The 20,081-nt window shown below is 40.0% G+C and overlaps 1 protein-coding gene across 1 annotated transcript; it reads right to left on the bottom strand.

Annotated features, from left to right (window-relative positions):
* Positions 1-283: 283 nt before the first annotated feature.
* On the bottom strand, positions 284-20,074 carry LOC110380364 (sodium leak channel NALCN). The gene is made up of 35 exons (XM_064035195.1): positions 19,739-20,074; positions 19,108-19,293; positions 18,675-18,898; positions 18,432-18,560; positions 18,133-18,278; positions 17,939-18,047; positions 17,659-17,858; positions 16,248-16,408; positions 16,001-16,168; positions 15,726-15,917; positions 15,498-15,635; positions 15,210-15,416; positions 14,628-14,854; positions 14,208-14,330; positions 13,932-14,120; positions 13,299-13,478; positions 12,856-12,976; positions 12,475-12,606; positions 11,904-12,071; positions 11,507-11,574; positions 11,146-11,286; positions 10,628-10,748; positions 10,389-10,522; positions 10,097-10,262; positions 9,437-9,631; positions 7,278-7,495; positions 6,838-7,061; positions 3,113-3,249; positions 2,901-3,037; positions 2,518-2,677; positions 2,093-2,197; positions 1,885-1,948; positions 1,718-1,808; positions 1,551-1,633; positions 284-1,161 (listed from the first exon to the last, which is right to left on the bottom strand). The coding sequence occupies exons 1-35, from the start codon at positions 19,844-19,846 to the stop codon at positions 1,019-1,021; spliced, it is 5,295 nt and encodes a 1,764-aa protein (XP_063891265.1). The 5' UTR covers positions 19,847-20,074; the 3' UTR covers positions 284-1,018.
* Between the last annotated feature and the right edge of the window lie 7 nt (positions 20,075-20,081).

The raw sequence follows: 20,081 nt of genomic DNA, 5'->3' as shown, positions 1-20,081 counted from the left end.
CATTTTAAAGGGGTCTACACACCAAAGCCGCTGATGCCGGCGGCACAGCCCGGCGGCCCAACCCGCCGGCCTTATTTTGTACAATCATGCCGCCGGCTTGCGCCCGCGCGGGCAATCTAACCCGCCAGCACTAAGCCGCCGGGCTGTGCCGCCGGGTCAGCGGCTTTGGTGTGTAGACCCCTTAAGATCTCGTAGACATACTGCATACTACACATCGATAAGAGTAATAATTAAGAGGACGAATTGGAATTTTTGGCGCCAAGGATGTCAATTTTTCTCAGTAAATACAAAATACAACTTGGTTACCTGAAAGTTCATGATATAAACCTTATTTTGTTAGTTGTAGAAACATGATTAGGTAACTTTTATAACAGAGAAAAATATATCAAACATACCTCTTTTTAAAAAGAGATTCACATATTATGGGCAAACGGGACCGATTAAAGCCTCTTAACTTTTTTAGTAGTTGAGTATATACATACTCTTTAAAACTGTAGAAGGATTTTTTATCAAATTATCATTTCTAAATAATAAAATTACAAAACCATTTTGTCGCTTACGACTTTTAGTTATAAGCTAGCGCGCGTATTGTTATCCTCGCCCCGCTCAGACGCTCCGACCCCTTTTGGCGCCTTAGATGCGCGTGCCGGTTATGGAATTATTGTTGACCAATTCCTCGCCTTAAATACAACTTAATATAAAACAAATATCCAGTATCCAATTTTTCTCTTTTTAACTTACAAGAGTATTTATCAAAAGTTCACCAGAAAAGTTCCAGTTTTGGTGTAAACGTATGAAATATCGGTGTTTTCGGAACATCCGACGAAGTTCCGTTTTAAAATACTTAATCAAATTGTGTATTGGACAAAGATATTTTGAAAAACTGGAATCCGACCCCAACATAGTTGCCCTAAGGCTCGGAAGATGATGATTGGACGAAGATATTTCACAAATGGTACAATATGATTTGTATAAGTCATCATAATACATAGCTTAAGGGTACTGCAGTCCTGCAGGTCTAGTCACAGTCGACCACGGCTATACGCGCGAGCTGCGTGCCCCACCAGGAGTGCACGTCGTGCAGCGCGGGCAGGTCGCGCGACCCGCCTGTAGCACTCGCGCCGCTCACGTGACTGACGCGACTTACGCTCTTCACTGTAGCTGTACAAAACACGTCGAATTAAGACGAAAAAATTGAAATTGTACTTTGGGTTATCTGTGCTACAGAGTGGCAAGCTCATTGAAGGCACTGCTATTCTATGGTCCACGCGCGGAGCGGGATATTGATAGCTGGAGTGATCACAGCGGCACGCGGGACTGTGATGGGTCTGTTAGTGTTGGGTTATTGGCATGACCCTAATTTGATTGTTTCATTTTAGGTTAAAGCCTAACATATTTATTTTTTATCATTTTGATTTCTTTCGGTAACAGAACAAACATGTATAAAATATTTGCAGCAATTCGATAAATTAAATATGTAAGACAAATTCTAAATACGAATACAGTTTTGAAGTTGTAAAATAAAAAATAACATATAGGTATTCACTCACATTTGCAAGAAGTTTTCTTGATGAGGGCAGGGTGGGGATCACTTAGAGTTGGCTGTAAGTACTTTTTGATCGGGCTCTCGGGTCTGAAACAATATTTTTTTGGGAATTAACCTATAGTAAATAAATATATATGTAAACTTTAGAGCTTTAAACGAATTGGTATTTACCTCGGTATCGTAACAGACGGCAGCCCCGGCCGTTTAAATTGACTCTTCGTTGAAGATCTTTTCGGTTGCGAATCAAAGGACGATGAAATATCTATAACAATTTAACACGTTTTAGTATCAAAGTCTTGGCTTATTTACTAAGTTTAAAACAAGTTGATGCTACTTACTAGATATAACAGGCTGTGAAGTAGATTCTGTGATTTCAGTCCGGCCTGCATTAGCAACCACTTGCTGGAAATAAATACATAATTTAATGATTCTATTTAACAGATTTTTTTTTGAATAAAACTACTTTTACGGAATTTTTTCGCGGTTATAATAATATTATTTAACAGAAGATAATTTAATCATCTTTTTAATGTAAGTGATTCGAACCTGAGTTTCAGTTTCTTGTTTTTCTTTATCGACTTTCTCGTTGCTCATGTCGACAGCTTGTTCGTTAGTCTTCCTCAAGCCAGCAATCAAACTCGTTTGTTGTTTCTGTTCAAAAATAAAAGATACTTATTACCATTTTCAATCTTCCTTAATGATTTTTAAAACAAGTAAGTATGGAGATAAAGCTGAAGAATTTGTTCGTAAAGGGACGAACGCGTTAATATTTAAAACTAAGTGGACAGATTTGAAAAAATATATATATCAGTGTTAGATAACCCATAAGGCTAAAAAAGCCTATAGATTTGTTACTTTTTATTCGGTTGAGCGGAGTAGCTCCCTCAAAACGCAGGTACACCGCTGGAAACCGTTTGTAACTACTGATAGGGTAATAATTTAGTCGATAGCTAAATAAAACAATCCCTTACGCTACTGTTGGCGCGTATCTTCTTGAGGCAACCTTCGAGCCACGTTCGTATCGTTTGCTTGGCAACTTCCTCTTCGATGAGAAACTCGAACTCCTCTCGCGCGAGCAACTCTTCCATTTGAAGAGATTTGCGAATGTCCACCGTGCGATATGATAGCATACTGGAAGCAATTTTTTAAAAGTATATTTTATATGTAACAAGAATACAGGGTAATTCAATTACTCAAACTTAAAATCAATTATTCAAAGGTACTTTTTGAACATCAACCTTCACAAAAAATTTGCCCTTCAAACGCCAACAATTTACCGCTTCCCATGTGTTTTTGGTGGGAAGAGGAAGTCAGAAAATAGACTCCCCAGGACTCGAATGCAGTAAGTACTTACTTGATGACATCATGGAAGGTAACATCCTCGCCGTTATGAAGTCGTTCGAGCTCATAGCACATGTACTTAAACAGCAATCTCTCTTTGTGAGTATCGCATTCCAGACGACCTTTCAGCAGGCGTAAAATGAATTTCACCTAAAAAAAATATTTTTACGAATTAATTTTTAAAATAAGTTTTGTACTGAGAAGGTTGCATACTACCCAACATACCTTCCTGACAGGAATAACGCCTTTTTGGTGAACATCGACGACGTTCCATGTGTTCTGAAAGTTTCTTATGTCAGCGTATGACAGCAGAGCGTCTTCCTCGTTGGAGTAGAACAGTGAAAAGTTCTCCATGATGATAGCTGTAACAAAGATAATGTATCTAGTGAATTGTCGCATTACATATTAGCCGGACCAGACTATTGTTTAATACTTTATAATGAACAGAACTTATAATTATCATATGCCACATTAATTAATTGGTATCACGTTTAGAAACAAGCCAAGCAAGCTTTTTGACCAAACCTTATTTAGAAGTTTATTTGAGACTTTATCAGCATGAGATATCTGTGCCCAGTTAAAAAAAGAATAGTAACTTTACCACCATGTGAGTATAGTACCCCTAGGCGTTCTAGGTTCTTTGAGCCAAGCCGTCGCCTCCGGCTGGTACTCTACGTGCTAAACTATTAAATAGACATTGGGAAATCATTGAACTGACCCACTAGCAAGTTGAGCACGATATACGTGATGATGACGTAGAAGGTGCAGAAGTAGGCGAGCGAGGCGGTGAAGTTGCCGCAGTCGGTCTCCCAGTAGTTGTCGGCGGGCGTGCAGTAGGGCGGCGCCACCATGCAGTCGTGCATGATCTTGCTAAGTTATATTATATAGACACAGAAGTAGCATGTATCTATTGAACTGACCCACTAGCAAGTTGAGCACGATATACGTGATGATGACGTAGAAGGTGCAGAAGTAGGCGAGCGAGGCGGTGAAGTTGCCGCAGTCGGTCTCCCAGTAGTTGTCGGCGGGCGTGCAGTAGGGCGGCGCCACCATGCAGTCGTGCATGATCTTGCTAAGTTATATTATATAGACACAGAAGTAGCATGTATCTATTGAACTGACCCACTAGCAAGTTGAGCACGATATACGTGATGATGACGTAGAAGGTGCAGAAGTAGGCGAGCGAGGCGGTGAAGTTGCCGCAGTCGGTCTCCCAGTAGTTGTCGGCGGGCGTGCAGTAGGGCGGCGCCACCATGCAGTCGTGCATGATCTTGCTAAGTTATATTATATAGACACAGAAGTAGCATGTATCTATTGAACTGACCCACTAGCAAGTTGAGCACGATATACGTGATGATGACGTAGAAGGTGCAGAAGTAGGCGAGCGAGGCGGTGAAGTTGCCGCAGTCGGTCTCCCAGTAGTTGTCGGCGGGCGTGCAGTAGGGCGGCGCCACCATGCAGTCGTGCATGATCTTGCTAAGTTATATTATATAGACACAGAAGTAGCATGTATCTATTGAACTGACCCACTAGCAAGTTGAGCACGATATACGTGATGATGACGTAGAAGGTGCAGAAGTAGGCGAGCGAGGCGGTGAAGTTGCCGCAGTCGGTCTCCCAGTAGTTGTCGGCGGGCGTGCAGTAGGGCGGCGCCACCATGCAGTCGTGCATGATCTTGCTAAGTTATATTATATAGACACAGAAGTAGCATGTATCTATTGAACTGACCCACTAGCAAGTTGAGCACGATATACGTGATGATGACGTAGAAGGTGCAGAAGTAGGCGAGCGAGGCGGTGAAGTTGCCGCAGTCGGTCTCCCAGTAGTTGTCGGCGGGCGTGCAGTAGGGCGGCGCCACCATGCAGTCGTGCATGATCTTGCTAAGTTATATTATATAGACACAGAAGTAGCATGTATCTATTGAACTGACCCACTAGCAAGTTGAGCACGATATACGTGATGATGACGTAGAAGGTGCAGAAGTAGGCGAGCGAGGCGGTGAAGTTGCCGCAGTCGGTCTCCCAGTAGTTGTCGGCGGGCGTGCAGTAGGGCGGCGCCACCATGCAGTCGTGCATGATCTTGCTAAGTTATATTATATAGACACAGAAGTAGCATGTATCTATTGAACTGACCCACTAGCAAGTTGAGCACGATATACGTGATGATGACGTAGAAGGTGCAGAAGTAGGCGAGCGAGGCGGTGAAGTTGCCGCAGTCGGTCTCCCAGTAGTTGTCGGCGGGCGTGCAGTAGGGCGGCGCCACCATGCAGTCGTGCATGATCTTGCTAAGTTATATTATATAGACACAGAAGTAGCATGTATCTATTGAACTGACCCACTAGCAAGTTGAGCACGATATACGTGATGATGACGTAGAAGGTGCAGAAGTAGGCGAGCGAGGCGGTGAAGTTGCCGCAGTCGGTCTCCCAGTAGTTGTCGGCGGGCGTGCAGTAGGGCGGCGCCACCATGCAGTCGTGCATGATCTTGCTAAGTTATATTATATAGACACAGAAGTAGCATGTATCTATTGAACTGACCCACTAGCAAGTTGAGCACGATATACGTGATGATGACGTAGAAGGTGCAGAAGTAGGCGAGCGAGGCGGTGAAGTTGCCGCAGTCGGTCTCCCAGTAGTTGTCGGCGGGCGTGCAGTAGGGCGGCGCCACCATGCAGTCGTGCATGATCTTGCTAAGTTATATTATATAGACACAGAAGTAGCATGTATCTATTGAACTGACCCACTAGCAAGTTGAGCACGATATACGTGATGATGACGTAGAAGGTGCAGAAGTAGGCGAGCGAGGCGGTGAAGTTGCCGCAGTCGGTCTCCCAGTAGTTGTCGGCGGGCGTGCAGTAGGGCGGCGCCACCATGCAGTCGTGCATGATCTTGCTAAGTTATATTATATAGACACAGAAGTAGCATGTATCTATTGAACTGACCCACTAGCAAGTTGAGCACGATATACGTGATGATGACGTAGAAGGTGCAGAAGTAGGCGAGCGAGGCGGTGAAGTTGCCGCAGTCGGTCTCCCAGTAGTTGTCGGCGGGCGTGCAGTAGGGCGGCGCCACCATGCAGTCGTGCATGATCTTGCTAAGTTATATTATATAGACACAGAAGTAGCATGTATCTATTGAACTGACCCACTAGCAAGTTGAGCACGATATACGTGATGATGACGTAGAAGGTGCAGAAGTAGGCGAGCGAGGCGGTGAAGTTGCCGCAGTCGGTCTCCCAGTAGTTGTCGGCGGGCGTGCAGTAGGGCGGCGCCACCATGCAGTCGTGCATGATCTTGCTAAGTTATATTATATAGACACAGAAGTAGCATGTATCTATTGAACTGACCCACTAGCAAGTTGAGCACGATATACGTGATGATGACGTAGAAGGTGCAGAAGTAGGCGAGCGAGGCGGTGAAGTTGCCGCAGTCGGTCTCCCAGTAGTTGTCGGCGGGCGTGCAGTAGGGCGGCGCCACCATGCAGTCGTGCATGATCTTGCTAAGTTATATTATATAGACACAGAAGTAGCATGTATCTATTGAACTGACCCACTAGCAAGTTGAGCACGATATACGTGATGATGACGTAGAAGGTGCAGAAGTAGGCGAGCGAGGCGGTGAAGTTGCCGCAGTCGGTCTCCCAGTAGTTGTCGGCGGGCGTGCAGTAGGGCGGCGCCACCATGCAGTCGTGCATGATCTTGCTAAGTTATATTATATAGACACAGAAGTAGCATGTATCTATTGAACTGACCCACTAGCAAGTTGAGCACGATATACGTGATGATGACGTAGAAGGTGCAGAAGTAGGCGAGCGAGGCGGTGAAGTTGCCGCAGTCGGTCTCCCAGTAGTTGTCGGCGGGCGTGCAGTAGGGCGGCGCCACCATGCAGTCGTGCATGATCTTGCTAAGTTATATTATATAGACACAGAAGTAGCATGTATCTATTGAACTGACCCACTAGCAAGTTGAGCACGATATACGTGATGATGACGTAGAAGGTGCAGAAGTAGGCGAGCGAGGCGGTGAAGTTGCCGCAGTCGGTCTCCCAGTAGTTGTCGGCGGGCGTGCAGTAGGGCGGCGCCACCATGCAGTCGTGCATGATCTTGTTCCAGTCCTCGCCCGTCACGATGCGGAACAGCATCGCCACGCTGTGGATCGGCGAGTTGAAGTTCGCGCGCCTGCAAAAATTTACTAACTTCAACAAAGTCCAACAACTTTTAGACTTATTTTACGTCCAGCTCAAAATATATGCCAGATAAAAATATATGAACGAGATGTTTCGCGAATTTTCATAAGAGAGCGTGTCGAAACCGCAAGAAAATATTCACGCTTCTAATTTTTCCCTAATGATAATGAATGTCATAGAAGTAAGTTAGTCAAATTCTATAGTTTACCTTCCAATTCCCTCTCCATATTTAACGTTTCCAAAGACAATAGTACCAGCGAGCGCATAGAAGAAGACGAGAAGAAACATGCCGAATATGATGAAGAAACTCTTGCAGACGCTGACTCCGACGGTCAGCATCAACATCTTGAGCGTGGTGTGCTTGCCCGTGATCGTGAAGAAACGTAAGATCACCACCATGAAGCCCACGAAGTAGGATAAGTCGTTCTGTAATCACAATGTTATAGAAACGTTCATATTGTATTTATTTATTTTATATTAGGAAAGATGATTTACTTATAAAGGAAAAAGCAGAAGTAATGGCCATTGAAAATTACTCCTCCTTTATGACATAGAAAGCATAGTTTTTTTTAACTAAACTGTGTTTGTCGGTTTCATTTATAGAGATTTTAATTTGAGTAAACATACATCGTGACTATTATCTAAATATATAAAACTCAAAGGTGACTGACTGACTGACTGACTGACTGACATAGTGATCTATCAACGCACAGCTGAAACCACTGGACGGATCGGGCTGAAATTTGGCATGCAGGTAGATGTTATGACGTAGGCATCCGCTAAGAAAGGATTTTGATCAATTCTACCCCCAAGGGGATAAAATATCGGATGAAAGTTTGTATGAAACTTTGTCAATTTTAAACCGATCGGACTGAGACTTTGCATGCATAAAGCTACTATGGCGTAGGCAACCCTTAAGAAAGGATTTTTATAAATTCCATCCCTAAGGGGATAAAATAGGGGATGAAAGTTTGTATACATCTTCTTAGATTTTATGAAGAAGTCCTGATGACGAATCAGAATTTTATGATGACGTTCGCTTAAATACGATTTTGATTAATTCAACCCCCATTCAACCCCCACGGGTGATAAAATAAGGGATGATGAAGGATGTAAGTTAGTTTGAACCTATCAGTACGTAATGGAACGAACAAAATAATGTTTAGTTCTAAATGTTGAGAAGTTCTGCCTATTCGTGAATTAATGCAAACATTTCGGTGGAGTGGGGATGTTAAGGCTCCCGCCTTAACTGAGTGAGTGCACAGAAAATCCCCGTCATACAAGCGTTTCTCCCCTGTAGTGAAACTATCCTACCCTATGCGCCTGCTAATGATGATGACTCATTTCATCATCCATCCAGCTATTCCCCAACTATGTTGGTGTTGGCTTTCAGTCACCGAATCTGTTCGAGTACCAATATTTTGCTTGGAGCGACTACCTATCTGATCTCTTCAATTCAGTCACATTACAAGACATTATCCATGGTAAGACTGACAGACTTTCTGGCTTCTGATTAGTCACAGCAGCTGCAGAAAATGTACAAATGATAGCTTTGTCAGACTCAAAGCATATACCTTGACTAGCTTCTGCCAGCGGTTTCACCCGCATCCCGTGGGAACCTCTGCACGAATCCGGATAAAAAGTAGGCTATAGCCTTCCTCGATAAATGGGCTATAACACCGAAAGAATTGTTCAAATCGGACCAGTAGTTCCTGAGATTAGCGCGTTCAAACAAACAAACAAACTCTTCAGCTTTATAATATTAGTATAGATTTTAGCTGTTTCCTGTGAGAATTACTTAAGCACCATACGTAATAATTTTCCAAATTGGCTGACTAGATCCAGAGATATTCACAACGTCACAAACTTTACTTCTTTTGTTTAGATAAATGGTCACATCCACAACACAACCTTGATCAATGAATCTATGCGACTGCTAAGTGCTAATCCTAATTATACTGTCACGTAAAAGAATGCACCTACGGGATAAGTAGTATTTTGACTATTCTATATTGCCCACGCAGACGAAGTTGCGGGCAACAGCTAGTTATGTATAAACGTACCATACAATAGGCCTCTCCAAGTGCACGCCACTGAGATCGATTTTCGGCTTCTCGCATCCAGCTCCTGCACTTGGAGAGGCCTATGTCCAGCAGTGGACTGCGATAAGCTGATGATGATGATACCATACAATACCAAGGAGTATTGGTTGCCCGGGTAACTGGGTTGAGGAATTCAGATAGGCAGTCGCGCCTTGTAAAACACTGGTATTCAGCTGCATTCGGTGAGATTAGAAGACGACCCCAACATAGTTGGGAAAAGGCTCGGGAGATGATGAGCCGGACAATTCACAATGTCGATAAGTACCTTCAAAGTAAAATGCATAAATATCCAGATACATCCAGCGACGGTGACGAGCAGATCGTATCGATTACGTCGACTCTGCCAGTAGCCGCGCGGCGTGAACGCGATGGTCTTCAGCAGCACTTCCACTACGAACACTAAAGTTAGCAGCGCCGATGTTAGTGCTAGTTGCTCCGTGTATGGCGAGTAGCGGGACCACTGGAATCATGATAATATAACATTAACTTTATTGTCACAAAAAACCTTATCTTCTAAACTTGAATATACAGCAAAACAGATGGTCAAAATAAGGTAAACTAGGTTAAGGAGGCAGTATTGAAGACTCATGAGTCGGGAGTCATGATACATTTTAAATGGGATACTTTGGTTTATTTTTTTCAGTTCCTGCTTTTGACTTCGTTTTACGCGTTCCTAATATTCTATCTGTTTATTTGAGTGATAGAATTTTGATATAAGCCCCGTACAAGTAATATGTTCCTATCATAACAACAGATATTAGATAAAATATTGGGAACAGAAGTCATTACTAGGTAAAAACATATAGTTCATCGGGTATACATGTGTCACAAAAATGGAAGGAAAGTAATTGGCGCATACGTCTTATCATGTATACTTTCGGGGGATTCTTTTTTCAACTTATTTAAAAAGAACAGAATGACTAACCGTCACAGCCAACAATCCACTGTTAAGTAGCACAACAATCGCGATGACTCGTTTGAAGCTCAAGTTTTGTGTGACGTCGTAGGCGAAGGCGCGGACTTTGCGTTTATTGGGACGGGGAGGCAAGTGCAGAGGCTGAGCGATTTTCAATCTCTTCTTCAGATCGCACCTAGAATATTTCATAAATAAGTAAGTTATATGGGAAAATTCGAATAAGTTGTCATACATACATATTGGAGTTGAATTTTCTCAAATTAATGTGTTTATAATAACTATAGAAAATATGTCTTCTTACCAACGACGCTGGTCGACAGTCAAAAGAGCAGTGCCCTTGTTTTCGGAATAGTTTGCAATCACCACACCGACAAACAGGGTGAGTCCAATCATACAGCCAAGGAATATGTAAACGTGTATATAGATTGCATGTACCTAAAAATACATAACATTCAGAAAATTATATTTATAAGTAGGTTATAATTACATGGATAACGCTATAAGTATAGTACATTTACCATGATAGTGCAATATACTAACCGGTCCCAATGCCTTGATCAACACATCTCGGACATCCAACCAGCCTTTGAATGAGAGCACTTCAAATAACGTTAACAGCGCGTCACCAATGTTATCGAAGTTGAAACGTTTCGGATTCGCCCTGAAATTGTTCAAATACCAATCTGAGGAATATATTTAGTTTTGAAATGCTGACAAATGCTGGATGGAAGCTGGTAACCTCTGCGATTGGCCAGACAGTCTATAAACTGTATAGGGTGTCTCAATAAGGGTGCACTTTTTAATTAAAAAAAAAATACTTTTTCGATAGAGTTGTGATATTTTTATTGTATTGTAAAGAAAAAAATGTTACGGTTAGGTATGGAATAAAATATCTAGCAAATAACCGCCAAAGCTGCGATGACGAGCCTTTTCATGAAATTTTTTGACCTTTAAATGATTACTCTAATAACAAGAAAACATTTTGATGCGCAAGTGATAAGTGTTATGTCTAAAGTCCAACAACTTATATCAACATGTAGTAATATGCACGCACATACCAGACTCTCGGCACGAGCATAGAAGGGAAGGTCTCGTTGGGTCCGGGGCGGATCTTCATCTTAGTGACGAACACGCGTCGCATAAACACGCCAACACAGTCCTCGCGCCGCGTTATCGTGGGATCGTTGCATCTTGCAAGCCTGAAACGTACTTCATATTTATGAACTGACTTCGTAAAAAGGAGTAGGTCCTTTTTTGTTGGAAAATAATCAAATCACTAGGGCCGCTGTAAGTCTTTCGGACAATCCCACAGCAAACATCCAACATCCCACAGGATGAGGTCCTCAAATCGGATGTTTGTATGTTTTTTTGCAGATTTACATAATAATCCTACTTACTTCATCAGGAGCTACCGCTTACCTGCCACCGTACAACTGCACTCCGTAGCTCGCAAACACGAACATAAGAAGAATCAGAAGTGTGGATACCTGGTGAAAAGTAAATAACATAAAATTATTATCAGTATGTCAAGTATAAGTATTTCCTTGTAACTCTCTGAACTCGTCTGATATGCTTTAAAATGTTGTAAATTCTATACTTATTCTGGTCATGGAGTACTCATGTCAAGTCCTGTGAGCAAAGTAATCATAGATTGTTTATACACAGCGGCTGTGACGGAAACCTTTCTCAATATGTTTCTTCTATTAACGCGATTTTACGTTGGACACCTTTTTAACACAAGAATAGAGGTTTTCTCTTACATTAATTCTACATTTTTATAGTTCTGACTATAACAATAAAAAAATTCACAACTCACGAGCAATATCTCCTTGAATCCCCGACACAGCTCGTACACCACTTTGCGCATATGCGGCACTAACGTAAAGATGCGCAGCGGACGGACACAGCGCAGGATCATCAGCATCTGAGCCGCGGAGCCGGGCGGCACTCGCACCGGCATCCAGCATAGGAATGTTAGCGACACCTGCGTATGCATGGAAGAGGATTTATAAAATCAAAAAATCAAAATCAAAACTCATTTATTCAAACTTGGCTGCAAAACAGCACTTTTCGAACGTCAAAAAAAAAATTACATAAGACAGCCCCCAAAACGCCCACCCTTCACCACTTCCTATGTGTTTTTGCCGGGAAGAAGAAGTGGATATACGTGATCAGTGAAGGAAAAGTCAACTTTAAGATATGGGTGTGTTTGGTAAACGCCTTGTTGCTGGTAACCACTGGACTATAGCATAAGTCGTTTAAATATATATTTTTTCTGAATATAAAAAAAAATATGCTATCGAGAGCAATGCGTACATAGCGTAGTCAGATTCGTTTCGCAGTCTGAAAATCTAAGTTGTGAAATAAAACACATTATTAGTACTTACGATATAAATAAAAACGTCCAGTACTGCAGCAGCGTCTTTGAGATAAGCTTTAGGCGTGAAAAACAATCCGTCTGCTAAAATCTTCAGCGCCAATTCCAAGCTCATAAACACAACAAATCCATATTCGGCAATCTAGTGAAAATAGAAAACAAATTGATTATAATATGAGAGTCAGAATCCACATTGTCATTTTTCAACAACATAAGATAGTTAGAGATATACTTTATTAGGTCCACCAATTTTTCATTTTTTATCTTAAATCTAGTTAAAGTAGGTGACATAATGGGCGGTCTTATCGCTAAGAACGATTTCTTCCAGATAACCTTAGGATGGATTGAGACGAGAAGGAAAAGATTATAAGGCAGGCAGTTAAGATCTTACCTGCAAAACGAAGTTTTCCATAACTCTGTAGGTAGGTGTTTCGAACATCATTGAGAGGCACGACAACGTTGTGACCATGATCATAACCCAATCCATATAGGTCACTAATCCGAGGAAATTACTGAAAAAAACACAAGGAAAATAAATATTCAGAACTTTTTGACAGTGAACAAACATTATTTTGAATTTTTAATTGATACTTAGATATTTTAAAGTATTTATTTTCAATTTTTGTACACACACTTAATAAAGAAAAAAGACAGGAAAGAAAGAATTTACAAAGGTAATGATATTCTTATTTTATGTTTTTAATTGTTGATACTATCTTTATTTTTAAGTTTCATTTGCAAGAAATAGTACTCTGATTTATGTAATTGACTTTTGAAGTCATGTAAATCAAGAAAGTAAATAAATTATAATATATGTATAGATAGAATACTTACTGAAAGCTTTTGTAATGTACTTTTCTCTCGTTGCCGGTGACTGGGTCCCGCAGGCGAGCGTCATACCGCGCGTCCACTATGGCGCGACAAATCTTCCTGAAGCGAGACTCTCGAGGGACTATGAGCAGTGGGGTGTCGAATAGCGGGTGATTCTCGCGCAAATCCTCTTCGCGTTGATTCCTGAATATTAATGGCAGTCTCAAAAAGCAATAATGTTACTTAACGTCCGACCTTGTACGTTTGCTAAGCACACATTGAAGATTTCTCTCTCTACTGAAAACTTTTGCCTACATTGTGAATACTACAGACTTAGATAAAAATACAAAAATGTTACTGAATGTGCATACAATTTGACAAAGAAAAGTGCTAACTTATTATAAACTTATGGTCGTTCCGAATATAGTATCTATCGGTTGATTTTTATAGAGATAGAATTTTGACATTATCTCTAATAAGTGAAACAACATTAAGATATTATAATACTCTATCTTACTAGAATTATCCTATTAGAATATTGGCGGTTCCCGATATTCTATCTTACTAGAATTGTCCTATTAGAATATTGGAGGTTCAGAATATCACTGAATATACTGTTATCAGAATATACTGTTATTTAGTGAAGTAGGGGCGTACCTCCTCATTTCGGCTTGCTGTCGTTTAGCCTGCAGCAGTCGTATGTCGAGGTATGGCGGCCGGGCCCGCGAGGACGGCACGACGCGCGACGCGGCGCCGATGTCCCCATTCTCCAGCAGATGTTCGTACGTCTGCTTCAGCTTGATGGACCCGCTGCGCACCGACCGCCGAATGGACCGCGACCCGAACCTGAGAGCCATATTATTGCTCACCCGTTAATCTCTCTACCAAACGCCACGTAATTACAGATATTTTACAACCGAATTAAATACATACTTCTTCTGATCCACTCGCAGTTGTTTAGCACTCGATATCGTGCCTTGTGGCTTCAGACCGGACTTGCCTCCGGTCGCTAACATTGCGGAGTCTCCCAATAGGGGTCTGTGGTTATTCGAGTCTCTGAAATGGCATAAACCAAAGAATTTAATAATTGAGCTCATTTATATATATTCCTTGAAAAAATAAAGAAATAAAAAAGAAAAACCTGCATCACGAGACTGTTAACTCAACTGCAACAAAATCGATATCTGCAAACGAAAAACGAAAAAAAAATGAAATGAAAGCAACTAAAAATATTCAATAGAAATAACATCTATACACCCAGTAAATACTCAGTCTCCACATAGAGAGTCACTAACATCAAACGTGTGACTAGATATACAATACGAATAATTTGTTATTTAGAGTGGTGATTACTCAATGATGGAGCTGACGACGTGGCGGCGCAGCGCGGAGCTGGGGCGCTGCGAGGGCGGCGCCACGACGAGCGTCTTGACGAGGCAGCGCTTGCGGTAGGGGAAGGCGATGTTGGCCACGCCGATGTACTCGAAGGCGCGGCGCGACACGTCGCCGCCGCCCGCCGCGCCCACCTCCTCCTCGCCCTCCACCTCGCACACGAACTGACGCATGAACGACTCGCGCACCTGAACCACACAGCACACGTCAAATCCATCCTTCGAGCCTTTTTTCCAACTATCTTGGGGTCGGCTACCAGTCTAACCGGAAACAGGTCAAACTATCAACACATACTGCTTCTTACTCTAAACAGACTATCATGTAACTTCGCAACTTCCATCAGAGTACGAAAAATAATAGCGCGAAGCAAATCCAAAAGGAACATCTAGTACAAATAAGCGATCATTCATTGAAAGTTTTGATAAAATACGTTTCCTACTTGTAGTTTACATTTAGTTTATTTTTCAGGTACATACACAGAATTGTTTTTTCAGGAAAACAAATTGATAGTTCATTAGATCTTTTACTGGATCCTAATCGTACCTTAGGTAAATTAAAATCGCCAGGGACTTTATGCAGCTTCGTCATCTGGGGGCTATCAGGAAACTTTTCAAATATTCTCAGTCTGAAAGGCAGGCTTTCTTTAATTTCGGCACTTTGTTGGCGGTAACGTAGCTGTTTCAGTTTTTTTATATCCTCGTCCAGTTCCAAGTTGTCCAAAATAACTGCTACGAAAAGCGACAGCACAATCTGAAATTGGATATTTAAATATAGGTACCTTTGAAGATATGTATTATAAATACCATTCGATTAGTTAATTATATTTCTTACCAAAGTAACAAACAGATGGTACAGTATAAAGTAGATGGCAACAAGAGGAGTCAGTGTCTGGCTCGTCCGTACCATGGTTTCGTCCATTACCTCTACCCACGCTTCTTGAGTAAGAATTTGGAACATAGACATGAAGGCCTATACATAAAGAAAGATATAATTATTATTATTGGTCTTTAGTAGCAAATTGATACAATATATTTAATTGTATGAATACAGTAAAATTACCTCATCAAATGTTTCAAACTTAGTAAATTCACACAAGAAACAGAACAGTTGCATTGAAATAGAAGAACTGATGATAAGCAAACACATTGTGAATATAATCAGGCTGCCCAGTTTCTTTCCCGGCCCAAAGATTTTGTAGACAAATCCTTCCAATAAAGGCGATGCTTTTATCAATCTTACTATACGGAGGACCTAAAAAAAACATTTTTATCAATATCAAATATGTGATTATGAAAGACATATTCATTATATGCATTGAAGGATGTCTTGCATACCTGGAAATAAGTGAACCCTGACATGTATAGCTGAGGGATTATATGGATAGTGGTGCCAATAGCTAAGAGTAATTCAAACTTGTGAACAGAGTGTTTGAAATAGCCTTTTAGTCCCAAACACCATATCTTGATCAATGCCTCCAAGTCCAGAAAGATTGTAAATGCAATCTGAAAATAAGTAAAAAAAATGTTGAACATCAATTTAAGCATTTCAAATAAATAGTGAGTATAAACTTCTTTGTTTTACCTCTATGTAATAGTATTTTTCATAAAAGAACTCCCTGGGATTGTCATCATGCTTGAAGTTCATTGTCGCTGTTATTATGCCATTGGCCAGGACTACGCCCATTACTAGCAGTCGGAAATATGCAGATCTTAATAGTTTATGGAATATTTCTGGTGCAGTGCCTAAAAATACAAAAATGGTTAAGTTTTTGAATACTTTATATGTTTACTAGCTTTCCGCCCGCGGCTTCGCCCGCGTGGAATTCGGTTATATTGCGGTATAAATCACAACTATAAGAAAACTTCTCATTCCCACGGAAAAATCTAAGAAGCACGATGTAACGCTGGATACGATTAGTTGTTAAACCAAAACTGAATGGTACACTATATTATACGTTTTCCCTTGTGGAGCAAAAACATGCAGATTTTGGGCACTGGAAACCCGGGAACACGCTACATAGAGCTGACCATGCGAAAAACAATGTTTTTCTAAGTGTACTCCAGCAACCCTTAGAGTTTGGCCTTGCTCTTTATTAATGGTCATTGCAAATGAAACCCTTATAGGAAATTGTAGTCTTTTAAATTGAAATGGGAGGTCTGTTGGAATAATCGGAATCCGAGGAATGAGTACACTTTCAATAGTGGCTGTAATAATGTTCCGCCCAAGCTGAGTGACACGCAGCCTGGTACCATTACACAGTCTAGGGGCATCGAGATTACGCATGAGCATCACCGGAACACCTACTTTTAGTTTTAATTTATGAGAAGGCACCCCAGATAATTCCAAAGAATTTAAAACTCCACAGGATATGAGGCACTATGTTCTGTTTCAATCACTGTGTCTACAGATAAATATTCAGTATTTTCTCCCATAACTTCATTCAAAATATTTTCATTTATTTTAGTGACCGTTTCATTTTTTGGTGCTAATATTGCGCGTTCGCAGAGCCGTTGATCATCATTTATATGAGCGTGTAAGTCAGTATAAACTTTTGCTACCAACTCCGATTCGCTGCCCACAACATTACAAAACTCTTCCGTTAAAGTTCTCATTCCCTCTGCATCTACTGTCATTTTCCCATCACTGATTTTTAACAATGTTTCCGCGTAATTACCCGATTGAATGTCATTGAATAATCGCACTCGCATGTTTGTGGTTGTTTTAAACGACACACAGCGCCATCTACAATCCATCCATCAAGCAAACAATATTTTTGTTTTCCCTCGGGAATATCTATTTTTTTCGGGATAAAAAGTACCCTATTATTTAATCCGGACTTCTAACATTACGTCTGCAAAATTTCAAAGCAATCAGTTCAGTAGTTACGGCGTGAAAGCGGAACAAACAAACAAACAAACAAACAAACAAACAAACTCACATTCCGATTTATAATATTAGTAAGGATGTATTTATTAAAATGAAACAGTAATACCTGAATGTTTATTTTCATCAATAGTAACTAACTTCCAGCCATTGTCATCTCCAGTGAAAAACTGTGTGGTGCTGCCTTTAGTGATAGGGTTCCTAACACCCCACATTTGTTGGAACTGAACCCTAATTTCGTTGAATGTTTCAGTTATCACAGCTATGAAAACATTCTTGACCAGCCAAGCCAAGAAGAATATCATTGTACTGTAATAATGAGAAGTATGTTTTACATTACACAAATTCAGGATTATGATGAGTATAATAGTCCATATTTGATAAATCACCTGAAGTATAGAGCTGATCTCCAAGTTGGCAGAGAGTCAATAGCCCGATACATAATGAAGACCCAACCTTCTTGAGAGGAAGCTTGGTACACAGTGAACAAGCTTGTGGCTGTAAAAAAATAAATTAATAAATATTAACTGATTATTTGTAAATACATATCATATAAAAAATGTTCTGGAGTAAGTAGACTTACTGAACTCTTCAAAACCATTAAATCCCATGATATATTTAGATAGATTCAGCTTCATGCATTTCATACCAGGAGGACATTGGTATCCTGAATCAGGGTCAGGAGAGCAAAATGTGTCAGGGATGGCTAAGGAATTTATTGTGATTTCACTGAAAAGAGAAAGAAAATTATGGCTGCAGAAGTAAATTGTTTCAACATAATAATATAGTTGATCACATAGCTTAAGAAGTATAGTGTGCTGTGATTTCAGCATGTTATAAGTAATTCGTTTATTTTGAAACAAGTTTTTTCAAAGTACTCACTATGGATTGGTATCGTTCCTAACACAGTGATGTGTTAATTCTCCAAAAAACTGTACACCTAGCAAGCTGTACAGTGACATAAAGAACAGGAAGAAAAGGGTAACATTATAGATCTGTTGACTTGATCTCCTGCAAAAAAATAATTCTGTATTAGCTCTATGACACATTTAAATAATAGTATGAATTACAAACAGATACTCTATTTTATTTTATTGTATAGATATTTGGTGACTTCATACTTACTTAAAAATTTGATTAATTCTGGATTTTGGCATGGAGAATTTTAAAAATACTCTCAAAAATCTAATCATGATCAGTGGTCTGGGTGCTCTTAATATACTTAGATAACTGTATCTTGGGACTATACCAGTTAACTCAAACATTTGTAATAGAACAGAAACCCAAAGAAAGAATACCATTGATGCATCAAACTGGCACCAGTGATCTTTCAGGTAGGCTACATCGCCCTGAAATTGGAATGCAAATTAATATTTTTTTTATTTTTGACAACAGCATGTTTTAAATAGTATCTTCAATTATTACTATATACATTTCATATGGAGAACTTCTTTTAAGTATTAAATTACTGTGCAAGGAGATAGAATTCAATATACATAATTTAATATTGTTGCAGGAAACTTATTAATATTTTTTTAAGCTAAATAACAAGACATACCTTTAATATCCCTCTTATGTGCATCTTAGCTATCATTTCTGCAGTAAACAAAAGAGTAACACTACAGTCCACTGCAAATGTTATTGTTTGCAGAGACGGGTACTTTTCAAATGATTTTGGAGTATTCAGTGAAACAGACATTAAACTTAGTAAAGCACATAATCTCAGAATTCTTCTAACCCATAACTGAAACAAAAAAATTTTTTTTAGGGAAATAATCTTAGTCTATATTCATTATTTATATGTATGAGACAGAAATTATTAATTATATTGTGTGTACAAAATGTGTGTTTATACTTTACTGTATAATTAATCTTATACAGATATATACCAGGTAGGTATCTAGAAATATATTTTTTAGATAAATTAAAAATATTATTACAATATCTTTTCTACATATAGCATACATACATACAGCCAGCCCCAACATAGTTGGGGAAAGGCTCGGGAGATGATGAGCATACATACAAGAAAGGTTTGTATTTTATAGTTCACATATTCAACTCCAGGCCATCTATAAACACTTACGGATACAGAAATCGAATACCAAACCCTTATTTATGTGCCACTTAGCTGTAAATTATAACATCCAGAAAAAGTGCTCCACACTGTTAATTATAGCAATAATTACCTTGTTAACCCATTCTATATCTGCACTTTCATTTAATGATTCTTCAGGCCCGTAGTCTGCTAGCACTGGTTCCCCTTTTAGGCTTTGTTTTCGACCCAACATTTTCATGAACTTAATAATTATTTTATTTGAAATCTTGTGTTGAAAATATCGGCTTTATAAGCCGAACTCAGGTATAATAATGCGGCGAAGTTGAAAATAATGCAAACCTAATAAACTATGTAAGTAGGTAGATACTAACGAAATGATTTAAAATGATACAAAAATTGTTTTATTTGAAGAAATCGCGACAATCTTTTTGACATGTTTTTGATTATTGATTTTCAGTGAAATGTTGCCATAT

This window comes from Helicoverpa armigera, chromosome 6 (genome assembly GCF_030705265.1).
Source record: "Helicoverpa armigera isolate CAAS_96S chromosome 6, ASM3070526v1, whole genome shotgun sequence".
Lineage (NCBI taxonomy): Eukaryota > Metazoa > Arthropoda > Insecta > Lepidoptera > Noctuidae > Helicoverpa > Helicoverpa armigera.
The sequence above is the reverse complement of the archived record's forward strand: the minus strand, read 5'-3'. Positions and strand labels throughout refer to the sequence as shown.